Below are 22397 nucleotides of genomic sequence, written 5' to 3'. Positions count from 1 at the left end.
TCCTCTTCAAGCTCGTCTTCGGTTCTTTCGTTCCAATGGTCGACTCTGCCTTCCAAGCCAAGAGACTCGTCTTTTATTCAGTTCTCTCCCATTCATTTCAGCCTAGCTCCCACTCAGCCAGCAGGGTGGCTGTCCTTGCAGGACAGTCAGCCAGCCAATCACCACAGAGTGCATTTGGGTCTCCTAGGAGACGAAGCACAGGGAGTTTCGGGCACCTCCCCCACTTCCTGCCCATCCCAGACACTCGGGCGCCAGAGGCGGTCTTCACTCCTGAAGCCCGTCAAAGGAACAAGGGGACCAATCCTAGTTTGGCGTGCAGAGACACACTCTAGAAGGACCTTTCCAAAAAGAAATGGCAAAAAAAGAAGACCGGGACCTGTTTAAACAAAGGAGGCTCAGACGCCATCTTGAAAAACATGGCTCCCGCGATTTAATGCTACCGGTGTTCGCGGTCGGTAAAAATCATGTTAGTTTTTTGTAAAACCACTGCCACCAACCATTCTGAGAACAGAGGGTAGCATTTGACTGATACATGATTAATCTAGACACGGGATACTAAGTAACCCCTCCAGCTCTCTATTGTAAAATAGGGTGTGCTGGGTCTAGGAATTTAAAAAGACTAGTAAAGTCAATTTCACATTTTTTTTTTTTTTTTTTATTTAGCTGAATTTAATCAACTTTTAAAAACAACATGTTATGTACAGTAAAATTAGGAAAAGAAACTAAAAAGAAAAAAAACAAAAAAACACCAAAACAAAAAAAAAGACAACAAGAAAGAACAACAAAGAAACACATTCAGATACATAAAATAACAAACATAATAGAAGCGTTTCTATACATAAATGAATACTAATTTAAACTGGACTCATCTGATCATGTCCATTTACTGAGTTAAGAAATATAAAGAAAAAAAAAAAACAAATAAATAAAAAATGCATTTTTAATTAACTGGGATCTCTCACTTTAAAATGTTCTAAAAGGTTCACATCATGTAAAAAACGAATAACATTAATTCTGAGTGATATGTTTTTACCTTCGAGTATCATTTGCCATAATAAATCTGAAGATAAATTAACATATTCTTTAAGAGTAGATTTGAAAAATTGAGTTCGTTTCATAAACAAGGAGGCGCATTCAGTGAGCAGATGTTTAAGTGTTTCCTTTTGACCAAGATCTTCACAATGTCTACAGCTATTATCAGCCAACAATCTTCGTCTCTCTAATATTTCGCGTGTTGGACAAAGATTGAATCTCAACCTAGAAAATTCAATTCGGTGTATGACTGATGGAGACTTAAGTAAATATGGTTCCACTGAACCATGTTTTTTATGAAACAGAAAGTAATTTTTAAAGTCACACAAGTTTGCACAATGCTCTCGAGTTCTAATCCAATCAGCATCAAACATCATGGTTTTTGCCTTGTTGGGATTTTCAATTAATGTTTTCAACGACACATCTGCTTCTGCTAGTGCATTGATTGCAATTTGGCGCCATTTTGACATATGTAATTCTTTGCTAGTAAACATATGAGTGGACAGGGTGCCTATTAGCATCAAGGTATTCGTGGTCATTATGCATTTGCGAAACAAGCTAACAATGAACCAGAGGTGACGAGTGTATAAAGAAATCAAACCCAGTTCATGTCTGATCCAACAAATAGAGATACAATTTGGAAGTCCTAGGCATCGTCTCCAATACAGACTCTCCAGTCTGCTCCAGAATGATTCAGGCATTAATTCTTGTGTTTCCGAACCATAAAGGAGTATCGGAGTGACTTTTTGACAATAAAAAATTACTGCTGGGATGATTGAAAACTTCCCCAGCTTTGCCTGGATGATCTTTATTTGTGCAAGCATCTGGGTCAATTTCCCAGTGATGGTATGCCAATGTGATTGACTTCCAACATTAGAAATGGTGACACCTAAATAGGTGTATTGATTAACCACTTCAATTTCAGACTTATTTAGATACCAATGAAAAGATTTACTCTGCTTCTGCTGTTTAGCAGAGAAAATTATGATTTTAGTTTTAGACAAATTAACGGATAGCAAATTTTTTTGAGTGTAGAGAGCTAATTCATCGAGTAAGTGTTGAAGGCCCGAAGGGGTTTTAGAGAGAAGGACAAGATCATCCGCATAAAGCAAGGCTGGAGTTGGTTTCAGTGCTAATTTTGGGGGATCTCCCACTGTGTATGCAAAACTTAAACCAATGTCTGAAATGAAAAAATTAAATATTGACGAGGCTAGCACACATCCCTGTTTCAGGCCCCTATACGTTTTAATTGGAGGAGTTAAGGTACCTTCGCAAGTCAGTCTGATCTGAATAGTTGTCCCTGTGTGTAAAGCATGAATTAAGGAGATTAAGTACGCAGGACAGCCAGCGAGGCTCAACTTCTGTAAAAGAATTTCACGCGACACCGAGTCAAAGGCAGCTCTTAGATCAACAAAAGCCAAGTAGAGCGCCTGTTGCTTCGAGGAGTGATCATTTAAAATAGATGTTAGGGAGAAGAGATTAATAGAAGTTCCCAAGCCCTGTATAAATCCAGTTTGACAAGGATCACGCCTGGAACTCTGGTGCGTCCATAAATTGAAATCTCGCAGAACAAATCGTGCGAACAACTTCCCAGGAGCATCAAGAAGTGCAATCGGCCTATAGTTCGAGGGATTAGACCGATCACCCTTCTTGAAGATTGGGACAATAATTGACTGACACCAAGAGTCAGGAATGACACCGGTTTTGAGTATTTGGTGAAATATACGATGTAAGTCAATTTCACATTACTTTCTCTGGGAAACAGTAGTTTATCCCAGAGAAGGTGTTTAAACCTTGGGAAAGCCTGAAAAGGTTTCCCTGTGCCACTGCACTTAAGGTGCTGTTTGACAAATGAAAAGATTATGCCTATGGATTTGGTTAGATTACATAACCAAAGAAAAACACAGAAAACACATTGATTTGAAGAGTTCAAAGTCCCAAAGTTTAGCTAAAGAGCTGGAGGGCTCGAAGGTGGGAGGAATTGGCACATTTTGAGAATTCTCCCCAACAGTTGAGCTTTGGATTGGTGTTGAACCAAAAATGTTGCTGTCAATACCCTGATCAGCAGTCATGTTTTATACCTCCCACTCCTCCTCAGAGTCGTTTTTTCTTTCAGCGTCGATTCAACGTTTGATATGGACATAACAGGTATTGTAAGTTTAGTATAACCCTTTTCTGAATCAGTCGGTTTAGGAACCAGTTGGGTACTCTGGTTGGCTTTTTCTGAGTGGGTAATGCTAGACGTAATGTGTGTTGTGTCTTCTTTCACATCGATGTCAGACTTGTGCTTTTATTTCCCTCCGGTTTGTGTCGTGGTGGTCTGTAGATCCCGTGGGGATTTCTCCACAACTCGCCCTGAGGCAGAGTTGACTGAGCCGGGGGAAGGAAGGGGATCTGCCGCGATACTAGCCTTGAAAGCACCCCTTTGTTTTGCTGTTTGGGGGGGCGGAGGGTGTCGGTCTCAACCCAAACTGTTGGCACACCTGGCAAATTATGAATTACACCTTGAACAGAATTTATTTAAAGTGTTTTTTTCCATAAAGGCCTCAAGAAAAAATGTAAAAGTAATATATAAGCATATACTGCTGTAGACCTTGTGGAGTGACGGTCGGGAAAGCCCTTCGTCAGACTGCTTCGATGTCAAAGTTGGCGATCCGCATGCAATGTGGTTTAAAAAAGGTCTCTGCTACAAGTATTGCTCCCAACTGATGACATAAAAAAACCAATCAGGACGTCGACGAGTGATGGATCACAGATACACTTCTGATAGGAACAGGGTGACATGAACGCCCCGGTCAAGGCTCCTTTTTTCGACTTTGAAAAAAGAAGTTTTACTCCATGCCAACCACTACACTGAACTGTATTTGCAAAGCATCCAAATCTAAGCAGATTAATAAACTCCAGAAATAGTGTTATTTGTATAACTTTCCTGTGTGTACCTTTTTACTTCCCATTTCTGCCAAGTATTTACTGTACTACACAACAGTGCCCCTTTCCTCATTAATTCTGCCCTGCTGTTTGGCCAATTCTATTTAACATTAGTTTTGCTCAACTGGGGCTGCGAATAACCTTGCTAACCCGAGGTTGGGGTGTTAGGCAAGATTTATGTAGTACCCTGTGGGAGACTACACCAACCCTGTCCTCCTGGCAATAGGTAACCCAACCTTTGGTATAAGTTTGTACTACACAGGTTGGTAGTGTGGCTGAGCAGCCAGGCGCATCGCAAGAGGGGTCACTGTGAGCAGTAAGGTTGTTACACAGGAAGTCACAGTGGAAAGCATTAAAATAAATTTACACTGAAGGTTTCTTGATTAAACAATTACCAATTTATTTAAGAGTCATTTCAATAAGCCTTCTTCAGAAGGGAGCAATATATATGTAACAAAAACTTCAAAATACACCTTAGTTTCTCTAAATCAGCAAGTACCCATTTGGGATGGCACGCAAATAGTTCCTACTCCCTGAGGTGACAAAGAACTAGGACACTTTGGACATAAATAGATCACTGGTACATTTAGAGAAATACTGAGGTTGGTGTCAAAGAAAAGGGTTTTGGAATGAAACAAATGTTCTGAATCAGTTAAGTACTTTTTAACCCCCCCCCCCAATGCAAAGTAAATTAACCCTTTCCTGGAGGAAAGGTAAAACACAAAGTCAGAGGTAAGAAGAGTCTTTCAGGGAGCCAGGCCAGCCAATGTTAATTGAACAAAAGTCTAGGTGAGCAAAAGCACGTCTTGCAGGTAAGTAAAAGTCTTGCAAAAGGTTTTAGAAGTCTTTGTAGAAAAAAAGAATCACTGTAGGAACACAAGCTGGGAGGCTTGTGAGGAGCAAAGCTGCAAGCAACTCTGCAAAAGCAATCAAGACAAGGCTCAACTGAGAACTAGCAAGGCTACAAGACACGAGGTAAGTCCACTTAGTTTTACAGTACCTTTGGTTAGAAGAAATTGGTTCCAGCTGGCTTCTGTTCCTGTGCAAGTCTGCAGATCCTGGGCCTCAGTCGTGGGGACTAGAGGGAGGACGTCTGGGAACTCCTGCACTACAAATGGCAGGTCTGCGGCAGCAATGGGCAAACTTCAGATCAGTGGCACTTTGCGGTTTCTGCTCCTCGCTGCTCTCGCAAACAGCACCACTGCGGTTCTCAGATACCACTATGGACTTTCCTTGCATCTGGGGTTCAGCACTCTGTTGAGTTGTCTCAGGCTTGGTTAGTCCTGCTTCCTGGGAGCGCGCAGGATCTTCCTGGAGCTCGGGTCCAAAGACTCACTCGATTCTGGTGTTCCTCTCCCTGGCACTTCGGTTCCTGCAGCAGCAATGGAAGTACAGCCAGCTCCGAGAGGATTTCCAGATGAGCTTGTCTTGCGGTCGATTGGTCCCACCAACCCAAGGGCAGGAGTCCTTTGCAGGTCTTCTCTAGTCAAGGTGAATTCTGAGCTTCAACACTGCAGCAGGGCTTCACCGGGCAAACCAACGGTCCAGGAGTTGCAGCAGGCGTCCTCTTCAAGTTCTTTTTCGAATTCCTTCGTCCAGTGGTTGACTCTGCCTTCCAAGCAAAAAGCCTTGCCTTTTATGCAGGTTTCTCCCATTCATTTACAGCCTAGCTGTCAATCACACAGCAGGGTGGCTGTCCTCTGAGGACAGCCCTCCAGCCAATCACCTATGGGTGCATTCCTGTAACCAAGGAGACCAAGTACAGATAGTTTCAGGCACCTCCCTTGCTTCCTGCCCTGCTAGACACGCTGGGGCCAGAGACGGGCTTCACTTGTGAATCCCGCCAAAGACACCACAAACAAAGCGACCAAACCTGGTTTGGCACGCAGAGTAAATCTGAAGGACCATTCCAACAAGAAATTGCCAAAAAAGACCATGGCCGTTTTGACAAAATGGGCACCCATGGGTGTCTTACTGCAGTTGCAATTGCAGCCCGTGGTAAAAACACACAATGGTAAAAAAAAAAAAAAAAAAAAAAAAAAAAAAAAAAGCAAACCACTGCCACCAGCCATTAATTCTAGAAGGGTATTGATATTGATATTTTATTTCTATCGTGCTCATACACAAGTGTTTCAGAGCGCGACAAGGCAAGGGACGGGGAACAGAGGAGAAACAAAAACAACGATCTTACTAGGCCCAGTGACATTGAGAACGCGCAAGTGCATGGTAGAGAGGGAGAAGTGCATGGAAGGGGGAACAAAAGGAGGAAAAAAACAAATAAATAATTTATGTTTAACATAAAATGTTACATGCGAAGCAAGACAAAGGGGATACTAAGTAACCCCTCCAGCACCCTATTGTAAGACTGTGTGCTGGGTCTAGAAAGTTACAAAATGAAAGTAAAGTCAATCTCACTTCACTGCTCTTGGAAACAGTAGTTTCACCAAGAGAAGGTATTTAAACCTTTGGGAAATCTAGGAGACTTCCCTGTACCACTGCACTGAAGGTGCAGTGTGTCACAATGTAAAGATGCCTATGGAGTTTGTGAAAGTCAAAAGAAACAACAAATCACAGAAACACACATGAGTGGGGAAAAAGGTCTCTCTCCAGGTTTGAAATTAAAAGTCCTAAAGTCCAGCAAAAAGAGCTGGTGGTCTTTAAGGTAGAAGGAGGTTAGCACATTTCTGAGAATTCTCCCAAACATGGGGTTTCCAACTCCTCCCACAAGCAGGGAGTTTACTAAACCATCCTAGCAAGCTCTTTCTCCATTGCAACCACTCCCATTGTTCCCTGGGCTGCCTTTCCCTCGCTCTCCTGTACAGTTCACACAAACCTGCTCTGCTTTCTTGTGGCTGACCAGAGGAATTAGAGTCTCTGGCTCAGTGCACATGCCACACTCATCGATCAGGATCTGCTTGGTGGGGAGGTTCTTAAGGCAGCCTTGACAAGCAGTACAGCAGGTGCATAGGATAACATCATGGCGCAGCAGCTCCAGTTCACGTGCCTTCTTAAGAAGCGATTTGTACCTGTGGGTAATGGAAAGTAAAACAGCATTTCGTTTACAACGGTAAACGGCAATCCAACAGCACCTGTTGGCTTTACATGCCCACATATTTTGCTCCCTACAGTCTTACATGGGGGACAATTGTTTAACCCCTGCCCCCCCCAGCCCCCACTTTAATCTTTCCTATGTGATCGGCCACAAGATAATGTGTTACCAGTAACCCTCTGCAATTTCAGTGCCTGCACACCCTCTGCTTTTGCCCAGACAACAAGGAGGCCTACTCACTCTTGAATATCCTGTTCAGACAACTCCTCTTGAGAACGTATCCTGGCATCAAACTCAAGGATCTCGCTATGGCATTCATTGGATGGCAACCTTATTCTGTGATGCAAAGTGATGGACCTTGAGGGAGGGGAAAAGATCATTAGTTCTGAGGTTCAGCAATCTAAGGCAATTCATGAGTGAGAACATGCAGGGACCTCAACACAAGGGACGAGGTCAATTTACACCACTACATTGCTTGCCTTGGCATTCCCTACCTTAGCTCTTGTTTTGGCTTTCCATCATGGAGGGATTTGAAGTTCAAGTGCATACTGCTCCCGGGATAGGGATAGTCCACCATCTCCATCTGCTCACCATACACCCGTAGGGGGCGTAAAACACCCCCCATCGACAGCAACATGGCTAAGAGGAGAACAGAGGATGGGCCTTTAGAAACTTGAAATCTTTGTGCCTTCCCACAGCACCAAAGGGACAAAAGTAAGAACCACTCTACACTGCCAAGAAGACTGTAGAGCACCCCTGCATTTACCACATTACTAAAAGTCATATGCTTACCTTAGTATCAATCAATTGCCGGCCTTCTGTTAAGCCCATCTTTGGCACAGGGTTGCGTAAATTTTATCTCCAGACGCCCAGGACATGCGCTTTAATGTCAAGGACAAGCTTTTGAAATAATGTCTGCACAAAGATAGCTGCGGCAGTCATGCTTCACAACAAACCAGGCTGGTTCTAAAGTGAGCATTTTCTCCAACATATCCGCAAAGCTTCAACTTTATGATGTTTAACAACCGACCTGAATAGGAGACTAAATGCATCCATCTTCTCTTGGCCCAGCAGGCCGTTCCACATGCCACAACTCAGACAGCAAAATAGTTGTAGTCACTTGCATACTTGGAGAGCTCGGTCTTGAGCAGAAATGTACAAGACCTTTAAGACTGTAGCAGGCTGTGGCAAAAGCCAATGTGTTGCTGATATAGTAACTACCTGCTAGGTCCCATTGTGAGCAGTGCTTTACTCCCCCCCCCCCCCCTACTTTACCTCAACCCTCATGACGTTAAGGGCTGAAGACTGAAGGTTATCCAGGGGCTGCAGGGACTGGATACCACAGCTGCCAAACATACAGACATGGCAGGGGTGAAGGGTTTCGGAATCTAAAACCTTGTGTTTGTCAGAAGTATTTCAAAATGTAGTCTGGTGGGAATGTCACACAGGAGGTACACGTAACTCCTCATGCAGAGTTGTGCATTTTTAAAACATTCCCTTAAATCTGGTTGTGAGGTCACTGCTGTACATGCTCCCTCAAACATTAGTTGTGCTCCTAGGCGATGTACATAGAGTGCTTCTAAGCCTGTTTCTTTGGGAACTTCCTCTAGTGCGGGTGCCTCCCATCATTGTCACTTTTTATTCTTACAGACCAGCATGTGTGTCAAACCATTTTAATGGAGGTGTACCCATTTCCTCCTTTCAAGAAAACCATATTCAGTGTTAAGGGCACAGGTGCCTTCGACCAAATTGGCTTGTGTGTAATCTGAAGCAGATTCTTGGCACACGCAGCAGGGCAAGAACACTATAGCAACTGTATTACCTTTGTGGTGCTGTATTTATTATCCCTGTATGCAGTGATCTGTAGCAATGTGATTATCTAAATGCCTAGGGCTCAGGTTATGTTCATTTATAACTGGTCTTCATGTATGTAGCTCTAAAACTAGGCATTTGTCATCTGTGACCCATATGTATCCATTATTAGTGCAGTGATTTGGCTACTGGTAGTGCGTACCTGTGGCATGCAAATATAGGAGGTGGCTTATGGTGAATAATGTGTTTTTCTGCCCTATTAACGAGACTCCTTTGGAAACAGTAGAGGATACTGTGCAGGAGCAGTAAGGCTAGCCCTCAGCCTAGGACTGGGGTGACTTAGCCATGCCAGATTCAAAAAATCCTCCCTAACATATTTTAGGAGCCCACTGTAATTATAGTGAACGGGGGAACTCAGAGGTTAGCCAAAACCAATCAAGATAAGCGTGGAATGGTCAAAGCTTAGTCTCAGGAGAAAGTGAGTGGGGTAAAGGGTCCACATCGAGTCCACACAGTGAAGCACAGAATTCAATTTAGGCAGGTACAGAAATGACATGATTTACGCACCGTAGTAGCATTTCTGATGATTGTATCTACTTAGATTCACATGCTGTGCATATAGTCCGACATCTAGTGGTAATCAGAGTTTTGCATCTTTACTTTTGACGATCGAAAGGGGGCGACGATGTGGGCGTGACTAACACTATCCCCCAACGTGACGTGTAGTGTACCCAAAATCCCTCACGCGTCGATGTCCCTCAAATTGTGTTTTTTCTGCCATGAGGGGGCCTTTTAGTCAGCGCAAGTACAAAAGAGAGCAGGTGTAAGAGGTCTATGTTCCTTCTACTCCAAGAGGGGTGGAAGGGTGGGCGCATGTAAATCTAAGCAAGACCAAGCACACACTATCTTCCTATAGAGTGCTGGAGGGGTTAACCTAGCATCTCTAACTATAAACTCATGTAGCAGTCAAATGCTACCCTTTCCGAAATGGCTGGTGGCAGTGGTTTTACAACGAACTACCATGATTTTTCCTGACTGCGAACACCGGTAGCTAAAAACCGCGGAGCCATGTTTTTTAGGATGGCGCCTTAAGCCCCTTTGTTTAAACTGGTCCTGGTCTTTTTTGGCCATTTATTTTTGGAAAGGTCCTTCTACAGTTTGTCTCTGCGTGCCAAATTGGGTTTGGTCCCTTTGTTTCTATGCCTTTGGCAGGCTTCAAGACTGAAGACCGCCTCTGGCGCCTGAGTGTCTAGGGTGGGCAGGAAGTGAGGGAGGTGCCCGAAACTCCCTGTGCCTAGTCTCCCAGGAGATCCAAATGCACTCTGGCGTGATTGGCTGGCTGACTGTCCGGCAAGAACAGCCACCCTGCTGGGTGAGTACAGCTAGGCTGGAATGAAAGGGAGAAAACTGTTTAAAAGGAGAGTCTCCTGACTGAAAGGCAGAGCCGACCACTGGAACGAAAGGACTGAAGACTAGCTGGAAGAGGACGGCTGCTGCAATTCCTGGACCGTTGGTTTGCCCGGTGAAGCCCTGTTGCAGGTCCGAATTGCCAAGTTCATCTCGACAGAGAAGCCCCTTCAAACACGACTTCTACCTTTGAGTTGGTGGGACCAGTCAACTCGTAAGCCACCTGGATACCATTCTCGGCGCTGGTTAGGATTAACCAGGGTGAAGGACACCCGCTTGTGTGCTTCACTACAGCTACTCGAACCGAAGATCTTCCATTTGCCAGCTTGTTTGACCCGTCCCCGTGCAGAGCAGGAGTCCCCTGACGTCCTCCCTTTTGTCCCCACGACTGAGGCTCAGAAACAGTGAGATCTGCAGGAACTGCCAGGAACCAAAGTCTTCAGTTGCATCTTTTCTTCATATTAAGGTACTGTGCCAACCCGATTGAGAGAACTTACCTCTCGCGGTGAAAGCTTGTGAAACTTTCCCAACTTGCAGGCCTACTCAGCTTCTGACTCAACATATGATTCTTTTTTGTACAAACTACTTCTGAGAACTTTGGCAAATAATTTACTGTTTACTACAAAAACTGCTCTTTCCTATCCAAGACACTAGTCCATTGACTTTGGCCTAGGCCCATTGAACTGAATGGAGTCCTCTAGTGAACTAAAACTATTTGTACTGCCTAAGAAAGTATTTGTGATCTATATTTTATTAACATGTGCCTTTGTACTGCTATTTAAAGTGACAAATGTAATTTTGCTCCTATTTCAGGAGAGCCTAATTTACTCAAAAACGTATTGGTTTGGTATTGAAGTGTATTTGTGTATGATATTAAGTTTCCTCCTTCTAGTGAATGTTTTCTAAATGACTGTAATAAATTAAGTGTTTTACCAAGAAACCTTGAGTACAAGTGTCTACTTGAACCACTGTGATTGTAAGACCTCTATGTAAACTCTTACTGCCCACATTCCCTCGAGATAAGCCTGGCTGCTCAGCTCGCTACCAAAAACTGTAGTACAGACTTATAGCAAAGGTTGGTTTTGCTTACACCTGTAGTCCTAATTGTATGTGGTGGTTCCAGAGGGTACTGCATGCAATTCTGCCTAACACTCGCCACCAAAAAAGTGGTCTTGTAGGCGAGTGCTTTAAGGCTAGCCTTGTGAATTGGTTCAAAGGGAGGCCCCATTAATCCGGTAAGTACAACATTCAAGTCCCACCCGGGAGCTGGGTTGGAAATAGGGGGATGAAGTTTTTTTTACCCCTTACATAAATGCTTTAATTATTTGAATTTTCCACCACAAAACCTTCTGGGACGTGGTGTATGCTCAAATAGCAGCTAAGTGTACTTTCAGGGAATTAAAACTAGGCCTGAATCCAACAGATGAGTCAGCTATAGGCTATAGGTTTGTTAGGCAAGATTGGGTGCAGTATCCTTTGGAAGACTTCAGCAACATTGACCTCCTGGCAATAGGGAACCCAACCTTTGGTATAAGCTTGTACTACACAGGTTGGTAGCGTGTTGAACGGCCAGGCTCATCTCAAGAGGGTTCAATGTGAGCTGTAGGGGAGTTAGAGATTCACAGTGAAAAGTATTCAAATAAACACTTGCACACAAGGTTTCTTGAATGAACAATTATTCATTTGTCAGTTAGAATAAGCCTTCCTCAGAAGGGGGCAATATAACCGTAATACTTGTTAGGGAGAATTCTCAAAAATGTGCCAATTCCCTTCACCTTAGAGACCCCCAGCAACTTCTCTGGATTTTGAGGACTTGATTTTTTTACCTGGGAGTGTGACCTTTTCTCCCCCCACTCATGTATTTTGATGTGTGTTTTACTCTTGTGTTCTTTGATTATGGAGTTTCAGACAACTCCATAGGCATCGTCTTTTCATGTGGGTCTCACAGCACCCTCAGTGCAGTGGCAAAGGGAAGCCTTTTAGGCTTTCCCAAGGGTTAAATACCTTCTCTGGGATAAACTACTGTTTCCCAGAGAAAGTAAAGTCAAATTGATTTTTGTCTTTTCAAATTCGTAGACCCAGCACATCCCATCTTAGGGTTACCTAGTATCCCCCGTGTCTAGATAATCATGTAGCAGTCAAATGCTACCCTTTCCTCTCAGAATGGCTGGTGGACGTGGTTTTACAATGAACTACCATGATTTTTCCTGACCGCGAACACCGGTAGCGTTAAATAGCGGGAGACATGTTTCTCAAGATGCCGTCTGAGCCCCCTTTGTTTAAACAGGTCCCAGTCTTCTTTTTTCGCCATTTCTGTGTCGAAAGGTCCTTGTAGAGTTTTGCTCTGCGCGCCAAACCAGGTTTGGTTGCTTTGTTTCATCGCCTTTGGCGGGCTTCAGGACTGAAGACCACCTCTGGCGCCCAAGTGTCTGGGGTGGGCAGGAAGTGAGGGAGGTGCCCGAAACTCCCTGTGCTTAGTCTCCTAGGAGACCCAAATGCACTCTGGCGTGTTTGGCTGGCTGACTGTTCGGCAAGGACAGCCACCCTGCTGGGTGAGTGGCAGCTAGGCTGGCATGAATGGGAGGAAACTGGATAAAAGGCGAGTCTCTTGGCTTGGAAGGCAGAGTCGACCACTGGAACGAAAGAACCAAAGATGAGCTTGAAGAGGACAGCTGCTGCAACTCCTGGACTGTTGGTTTGACCGGTGAAACCCTTCTGCAGATCCGAATTGCTAAGTTCATCTGGGCAGAGAAGCCCTGCAAGGACGACTTCTCCCTTTGAGTAGATGGGACCAATCAACTCGTAAGCCACATGGATACCATTCTCGAAGCTGGTTGTATTTTCCTCAGAGTGCTGCAGGAAACCGAATAACCAGGGAGAAGGACACCAGTTTGTGTGCTTGACTACAGCTACCGGAATTGAATTGAAGGTTTGCAAAGTGCCAGCTTTGCCAGTCCCAGTACAGGAGTCCCCTGACGTCCTCACTCTTGTCCCCACGACTGAGGCTCAGGAACAGCGAGATCTGCAGGAACAGAAGTCTTCAGCTGCATCTTTTTCTTCATTGTAAGGTACTGTGAAAACCTGACCGAGAGAACTTCCCTCTCACTGCGAAAGTGCTTGGAACTTTGGCAATTTGCAGGCCTAGTCAGCTTCTGACCCAACATATGAATCTTTCCTTTACGAACTACTTCTGAGAACTTTGGCAAAGACTTTTCCGTTTAACTCCCAGAACTGCTTTATCCTATACAAGACTTTAGCTCATTGAATTTGGCCTAACCTATTGCATTGAATTGGCTCCTCTGGTGACCTCAAACTATTTAAAAGTAACTGTAATATTAGTTTTATTAACCTATGCCATTTTGCTCCTCCTTCAAAGTAGTTTAAATGCCTCAGACCTGTACTGTGTTAAGTATATTGTTGTGTGATCTAGATTGCCTCCTTCTAGTGAATGTTTTATAACTGACTGTTGAATACATTAATAAGTGTTTAACTAAGAAACCTTGAGTGTAAGAGTTTATTTGAATACTTGTGATTGTAGACCTCTGTGTAATATCCTTACAACTCACATTCCCTCTAGATAAGCCTAGCTGCTCAGTTCCACTACCAAAACTGTGCAGTACAGACTTATACCAAAGGTTGGTTTTGCTAACACCTGTAGTCATAGTTGTTTGTAGTGGTCCCAAAGGGTACTGCATACAAACTCTGCCTAACAATGTTATCGGAATTTGTAGACTTCTGGCACTCCGACTAGCCTAGACATCCTGGTTGGTCCCATAACCCAACTGTTCAGTACATTGTTTTTACTACCGATAGCCTGTGCCCATGATAGACCTACATCACTGTAACCGACAGAGCTGCTTTACTCACAGCATAGTCAACCACTACGCAGCTCGCCGCCCCCCAGAAAGTAACCAGCCGCTTATCTGCTTGCCTGATACGACACTGATAGAGCATAACTGACTCAGTCTGCCATCCTGATTACGCTACGCTTAATGCCTACTGGCAAGTGCTGCCATGCACATGCTGTACACCTTATTGTTTGTCAAATGGAATTACCCCATCGCCACATTCTGTTTCACCTCATTGTTCGCAAACTGCACTAATCTAGCATAGTAAACTTGTTGCCTTACATGTGTATTTATATAACTGAACCAGCCTACCATAGTAAAATGGGTTGCTTCAGCCTAGAACATGCAAAATCGAACTAGCCCATCACTGTATACTATGCTGCCCTACCTTAGTATTTGCAAAATCGAACTAGCCCATCACTGTAAACTGTGCCGTTTCACCCCAGTATTTGCAAATCGAACTAGCCTATTATTGGAAACCCGAGTATCTAAAAATTTAACTAGCCCACCAGAGTTTAGTAACTGACATTAATTACACTGTTTTTGACTGGCATATACACAGTCCTGCTGCAAGCTAGATTGGCATCAAGTTATTTGCCAAGTTCCATAGGCCCACACACTCCACCTGCACACAATCTAACTCCAAGTGGTAATATCACAGTACGTATGGATGCCACACCAACCCTACCAGTACAAAATAAACAATCAAGTGCCAGCTTTTGATATTTGCACCCAGGCTGTACCCACAACTAACAGACCATGTAGCACTGCCCGCAGAAACCTCCAACTCCGCTCGAGACTACCCAAACTATTTGAACCTCGTGCTCGGCCAATGACCAACTAATATTAGGGGAAAAAAAAAAAAAAAACAACACACCCTATCCAAATACCCTGACAGAACCACTAACGCCACCCTTCAACTTGACACTGTGCTATGCAATGATGAAGCAAAAAAGCATACCCCACCAAAACCACTCTTAGATTCTAACATGCCACACCTAAAGGGGGCTCTAATAAATGCCCGATCTCTAGTGGCTCATGCCATAGAGATAGCCGACCTTATACAGGTAGAGAAGCTGGACTTCCTAGCCATTACTGAATCCTGGATGCACACTGCAGCCTGCCCTGCCCTCATGTTCGCTGTCCCCAATGATTACACCATACTCAGGGCAGACAGATCTCAGGCTCGGGGAGGAGGCATAGTGCTTACAGCCAAGTCCAAAATCGCTCTGAGACTAGCCCCTTCTATAGATTTTAAATCATGCGAAGCCTTGACCCCTAAACTACCTATAGCCGGATCCCAAACTTTAACTATCAACTTAATATATAGACCACCAGGCCCGATCGGATCCTTTGAGGAGGACGTAACCACCATTCTACCCGATAATTTAAAAACTCATCACAAGTACTCCTGCTAGGTGACTAACTTGGGGTTTAAAGACCCCAAAGATCAGCAAGCTGCATTAATCGCAGATACCCTTATTGAACTCTGCTTTACTCAAAGAGTGACGCTCCCCACTCATAACAAAGGAAGAACCCTTGACTGGTTGGCAGACAACCGCAATGCCTCCATCACAGCTATCACACCGTGAATGACGTCACAATTTTGTGCATAAATCATTATGATACATGCGTGTGAATTTCGAGTAAACAGATTGGGTGATGAAAAGCACTAGTATGGTACCGTCACTTCCAGATAAGCGTACCTCAATGGTGTACACGTCATGGGATGCGTTAAGGACATAAAAAATACAAAAAATGCAGAGGGTTTCCCAAGTGTCCCGTCTATTCAATGATCTAATCGGTGTCTGTGGATCTAAAAAAGGGAATAGATGTAGCACGGTCAGATGTTGGAAAAAAATGAAGATATAAGGGTTTTTGGTGAGCTATTGTGTAATATTAATCCAGTAGTGGACTGGTACAAGTGAATATCAAACGGTAGCCTATTTAGTGTAATACCTAGGATCCAGGAGCTATGTTGGTGGTTCCTTAAATTAGTCATGCCCACTTTCACAATACACAATTGTATCATATTCTGTCTCAAGATCGAGTTCAGTCTGTTGCCATATCCTGAGGGCCTGGGCCTATCCCAGGATGTGGGTACCATGATAATTAGTCAACACTGTCTCTGATTAATGAGTGCACAATCTATGTATGTATTTCACAGACAGTACTTGAAGCATCAAAGATCTATCAGTCATATTTCCATATTTCATCTCTCTGCCGTATTAGTGGATAAGTAAGGAGTACTACAATATGCGTAAGACAGACTCAGTTAATTTAAGGGCAAAGTCCCATATGTAGATTTCCAGGAATAAACAATTACATCAAGTACCGCTCTAGTGAGAAAGAGGTAGTGGGGGTCCCTTTTACAAAAGTGAATGTGTAGATTTTTTTACAGGAATGGGCCTAAATAGAAATATTGATTAAGACCATGGGGACTCATTGTGTCTAGTCTGTGAATCCAATTGAGTTCTCTGTGGGCTATTTGTTCAGCAAAATCTCCTCCTCTTGGTAATGAGTGTAGAACTTCTAAAATGGCCCATCTTAGTTGTGAAATATTGTGGCCATTTTCTTTAAAATGTCTGAATACCGGTGATTTTTCGTTGCTGGTATTAATGTTTGATTTATGTTCCGTCCAGCAGTCCTTTGCTTTTTGGATTGTTTTGCCAATGTAATATTTCCTGCAGGGCTATCTTAGGCATAAATTACATTCTTTGTCGCATGTTGCATAGCCTAGAGATATTTTTTTGCTGTTAGGGTGGCGGATGTATTCACCTTTGATTATATTTGTGCAGTGCTGACAGTGCAAGCAAGGGTAAGTCCCCGGTTTTTGTTTTCTAAGAGATGTTTGTTCTGTAGTCTCTTTTTTCAGCTTTAACCAGACTGTCCTTGAAGTTCTTGCCCCTTTTGTAGGCCAGCATTGGGGGTTTACCGGAACAATTTGTTTAGATTAGGGTCAGCTTTTATCAGATCCCAATTTTTGGTGATCCTCTTAATTTGGAAGCTTTGGCTGGAAAATTTCAAAGTGTGAATTAATCTAGTTATTGGTTTTTTGGGTTTTTCTTCCAAGAGGTCTGGTCTTGCTAGGGCCTCTGTCCGTATCACTGCTTTTTCTAGAGTTTCGTTTGGAAAACCTCTCTTTAATCTTTCCTTCATATCTTCGTATTCCCCTTGAAGTTTTGTAGTATCTGATGTAATCCTTTTTAATCTAAGCATCTGACTAAAAGGTAAATTATCCTTGAGATGGGTCGGATGAAAACTGTCAAAGTGTAGAGTGCTGTTACAATCTGTAGGTTTCCTGTAAATGCTGGTCTGTAGGTTGGTACCAATATTTTCGATGTTGATGTCCAGGAAATGGATGTTGGGTTGTCCCATCTCCAGAGTGAAGGTGATTCTTTCGTTACATCCGTTAAGATATTGAAAAAATAGTTTGAGTTCCTCTATGGTGCCTTGCAAGATCCCGAAGATATCATCAATAAACCTTTTCCAAAATAGAATCTTGTTTTTCCAAGGGTCTTTATTCAGTACGTGGGTTTCTTCAAAATGGAACATAAAAATGTTCGCATACAATGGTGCTACTGGTGAGCCCATAGATGTACCGGCCGTCTGTAAGTAATATTTGCCATTGAATCTAAAATAGTTGTTAAACAGAATTATATTGATTAATTCTATGGCGAAGACCTTGTGAATCATGATGTCTGTGTTTTATGTTGGAGCATCGTTAGGATGCACAAAACTCTTCATGATTTTGATACAGATGTAAACATTGGCTTGTATTATGATTTCATGGGACTAGTTAACATGGAGATGGAGGGTTGATCCAGAGAACACTGGTAGGTTGACACTTATAATCAGCTTTTCGTTACTATGAGACGATGAAGTTAAGGGATCTATTAATATTGAGGTGTTTGAAGGTTTTTTTTTACAAACCACTCCATAAAGGTGTAACCAATGAATGATACGTTTTGTGACTATAAGTGGTCCAGACAATGAATTCTGAAACTATTGTATTTCCTTTGTATTTATAGAAAATTGTTGATCGTTGAATTAAGAATTGCAGCCCCTGATGGAGAATTGATCTCGAAACGCGTTGGGCATATCCACATGAAAAAATAAATCATCTTTAAGAACAAATTTACTCCAAAGTTGGACCTTAATTCTTTGGCTTAAGGCCTTTTTTCTAAATCGTTATATTGAATGCAACTTACTTACCTTATTGATACTGCATTTCTCTTATGAAATATAAATTCAATGAGCTCTTGTTAGCCATAACTAGTGTGCAGGGGACGGGAGTTCCCAAAGTGGGAACTCATTTTGTCTTTGTATGTACAGCCCATACGCCAGGGCTGCCAACTTTCTCTCCTGCACCTTAAATTGTCCTAAATACTACTCTCTTTGCTCCAAAGAGTGTCTAAAAATCCTGACTACACCAACGTTGCACAGAGAGCTCAGTGTGCTAGGTGTTTTAATTTTCCCTGTATAGAATATACTCAATGTATCATGCTTGTATATGTATATCCTACTGCATACACCTGTACAGCACTGTAACCCAAGCTGAAAATAGTCTTGTTTCGTCTGCGCAGTGATACCTTAGGGTCTGGCACGCATTACAAATAATAAAACAAACCAGTGGTCCTGGAGTTGCAGCAGGCGTCCTAGTTCTTCTTCGGTTCCTTCCTCCAGTGGTCGACTGCCTTCCAAGCCAAAAGACTCCTTTTATTCAGATTTCTCCAATTCATTCCAGCCCAGCTGTCAGTCACAGCAGAGTGGCTGTCCTTGACAGTCAGCCGGCCAATCACTACAGAGTGCATTTGGGTCTCCTAGGAGACCAAGCACAGGGAGTTTCGGGCACCTACCTCACTTCCTGCCCCCACCAGACACGCTGGAGCCAGAGACAGGCTTCACTCATGAATCCCGCCAAAGGCAAAGCAAACAAAGGGACAAAACCTGGTTTGCCGCGCAGAGTAAATCGCAAGAAGGACCTTTCCAAAAAGAAATGGCGAAAAAAGAAGACCATGGCCATTTTGACAAAAACGGCATCCTTGGGTGCTTTAATGCAGCTGCGAATGCAGCCCCCGGTAAATGCACACCACGGTAGTTAAAAGTAAACCACTGCCACCAGCCATTCATCGAGGAAAAGGCAACATAAACATGTTACATGAGAAGCTAGACAAAGGGGCTACGAAGTAACCCCTCCAACACCCTATTGTAAGATAGGGTGTGCTGGGTCTAGAAAGTTACAAATGTAAGTAAAGTCAATTTCACTTTAATGCTCTTGGAAACAGTAGTTTATCCAAGAGAAGGTATTTAAACCTATGGGAAATCTGAAAGACTTCCCTGTGCCACTGCACTGAAGGTGCTGTGTGACAATGTAAAAGATGATGCCTATGGAGTTTGTCAGACTCCACAAACAAAAGAAGCACAGAGGTAAAAAAATAAAAATCACATTAAAATACATGCGAGAGTGGCAAAAAGTGTCTCACTCTCTTCATGTTAAAAAAGTCCTCAAAATCAAGCAAAGTTGCTGGGGGTCTCTAAGATGGAGGGAATTAGCACATTTCTGAGAATTCTCCCTAACACTTTGGTATACGTCTGGTTGGTAGTGTGGCTGAGCAGCCAGGCTTATATCAAGAGGGGTCAATGTGAGCAGTTGGGTTGCAACAGTTTCACAGTCACAGTTATTCAAATAAACACTTACTCTCAAGGTTTCTTGATTAAACAATTTAACAGTCAGTTCTGTAAGCCTTCTTCAGACCGGAGCAAGATGTGTTCCAATTATAATACACGTCAAAGCACACTGTTTCTCTAAAATCAGATTAAACCCTTTGGGGATGTCACACAGACACTTCCCTACACCCTCAGGTGACTTAAATAGCTAGGACATTGGACATTGATTTATCACTGGTACATTTAGAGCAATACTGGGTTTGCTGTAAAGGTTAGATGGGGGATAAGAAAACAGTTAAATAATTCATGAACAGGAAAGTACTTTTAAAACCTTCCAATGCACAGTAAATTAACCCTTTCCTGGGGGAAAGGCAAAGGCACAAAGTCAGAGGTAGAAGAGTCTCTCGGGGAGCCAGGACAGTCAGTCAATCAATGTTAGTAGAACAAAGGCTAGGGGAGCTAAAGATTTTCTTTGCAAGTAAATGTCTTTAGAAAAGTTTGTAGAAATAAGATTCACTTGAAGGGCCACAAGCTGAGAGGCTTGAGAGGGGCACAGTTGTAAGCAACTCTGCAAGGGCAAACAAGACAAGTCTCAACTGAGAACAAGTAAGGCTACACAACAAGAGGCAAGTCCTCTTAGGGTTACAGTACCTTTGGTATGAAGAAATGGTTCCAGCTGGCTTCTGTTCCTGTGTGGCTCTGCAGATCCTCTTGTTCCTGAGCCTCAAACGTGGGGACAAGAGGGAGGACTTCTGAGGACTACTGCAACACAATGGGAAGGTCGGCGGCAGCAATGGGCAAACTTCAATTCAGCAGCACTTCACGGTTTCAGCTCCTCGCGCCTTACAGCAAATAGCAACACTGCGGTTCTCGGATACCACTTCAGACTTTCCTCGCATCTGCGGTCCAGCATTCTGTTGAGGTGGCTCAGGCTTGGTCAGTCCTGCTTCAGGGAAGTCCGGAGGATCTTCCTGGCACTCAGGTCCGACTTAAAAGCGATCCACTTGATCTGGTGTTCCTCTCCCTGGCACTTCGGTTCCAGCAGTAGTGGCAGTACAGCAAGCTTCGAGAGGCTGTCCAAATGAGTTCACTTTGCGGTACATTAGTCCCACCAACCCAAGGGGAGAAGTCGTCCTTGCAGGGCTTCTTTAGTCGAGACGAATTCGGAGCTTCAGCACAGCAGCAGGGCTTCACCAGGCGAAACGGTCCAGGAGTTGAAACAGGCGTCTCTTCCAAGCTCTTCTTTGGATCCCTTCGTCCAGTGGTCGACTGCCTTCCAAGCCAAAAACCCTTGCCTTTTATGCAGGTTTCTCCCATTCATTCCAGCCTAGCTGTCAATCACAGCAGGGTGGTTGTCCTTGCCGGACAGCCAGACGGCCAATCAACTTTAGGTGCATTCCTGTAACCAAGGGGATTAAGCACAGGGAGTTTGGGGCACCTCCCTCACCTCCTGCACCTGCCAGACAAACTGGAGCCAGAGGCGGGCTTCACTTGTGAATCCCACTAAGGACAAAATGAACAAAGGGACTGTTAGGCAAGATTGAATGCAGTACCCTTTGGGTGCACTAAAACAACCCTGACCTCCTGGCAACAGGAACCCAACCTTTGGTACAAGTCTGTACTACACAGGCTGGTAGCGTGTTGAGCAGCCAGGCTCATCTCAAGAGGGATCAATGTGAGCAGTAGGGGAGTTACAGAGATACAGTGACAAGTATTCAAATTAACTCTTACACACAGTTTCTTGAATAAACAATTATTAATTTAACAGTCAGTTAGAGTAAGGCTTCTTCAAAAGGGGGCAATATAATGGTAACACAAATACACTCCAAAAAACACTCTTAATATTTCTAAATCAGTAACTACACTTTTGGGGTGGCACACAGACACTTCCTACACCCTCCGGTGACTTCAGTAACTAGGACACTGTGGACATTAATATACCTCAGTTTGCATTTAGAATCAGACTTAGGAGTATGTCAAAGGAAAAAGATTAGAACAGAACAAGAGATAACACAAATATTCTGAAGCAGGGAAGTACTTTTGGTAACCCCCAATGCAAAATTAGTTAACCCCTTCCTGGAAGGAAGGCAAAACACAATGTCAGAGGGAGGAAGAGTCATTCAAACAAAGTCAATTGGGTAAAAGTCTAGGTGAGCTGAAGCACTTCGTGCAGGTGAGTAAAAGTCTTGCACAATGTTTTAGAAGTCTTTGTAGAAAAGAAGAAATCAAAGTAGGGCCACAAGCTGTTTAGGCTTGTAAGTAAAGAAGAGGTCGGCAACTCCACAGAGCAACCACAACAGAGAACAAGTGCAGTTACACCACAAGAGGCAAGTTCTTACACTGTACAGTACCTTTAGGTTGAAGAAAAGTGCAGCAGATGGCTTCCGTTCCTGTGCAGCTCTGCAGATCCTAGTGTTCCTGGGCCTCAGTTGTGGGGACAAGAGGGAGGCGTCTGGGGACTCCTGCACTGCAATGGGACGGTCACCGATCGCAACCCACAATCTTCAAACAAGTGGCACATTGGCGTTTCTGCTCCTCGCCTCTACCGCAAATAGCAACACCGCGGTTCCCGGCTGTCGAGATGGGCTTTCCTTGCATCTGGGGTCCAGCACTCTGTTAAGGTGGCTCAGGCTCGGTCAGTCCGGAGGATC

At 43.7% G+C, this 22397-nt stretch overlaps 1 protein-coding gene across 2 annotated transcripts in view; it reads right to left on the bottom strand.

Annotated features, from left to right (window-relative positions):
- LOC138580391 (3'-5' exoribonuclease HELZ2-like) overlaps positions 1–22397 on the bottom strand; it is a 724800-nt gene that overhangs the window by 210104 nt on the left and 492299 nt on the right. Inside the window, exons 13-15 of one of the 2 annotated variants that reach the window (XM_069650904.1) lie at positions 7504–7648; positions 7250–7366; positions 6794–6986 (exon numbers count right to left, since the gene is read on the bottom strand). The exons of the other annotated variant lie outside the window; for it this stretch is intronic. Of the exons in view, the coding sequence (XP_069507005.1) occupies positions 6794–6986; positions 7250–7366; positions 7504–7648 (455 nt within the window). The remainder of the gene's footprint in view (positions 1–6793; positions 6987–7249; positions 7367–7503; positions 7649–22397) is intronic. 2 annotated transcript variants of the gene reach the window in all.

The sequence above is a fragment of the Ambystoma mexicanum genome, chromosome 3p, assembly GCF_040938575.1.
Source record: "Ambystoma mexicanum isolate Mex_15411 chromosome 3p, UKY_AmexF1_1, whole genome shotgun sequence".
Lineage (NCBI taxonomy): Eukaryota > Metazoa > Chordata > Amphibia > Caudata > Ambystomatidae > Ambystoma > Ambystoma mexicanum.
This window is presented reverse-complemented; position numbering and strand designations above follow the sequence as displayed.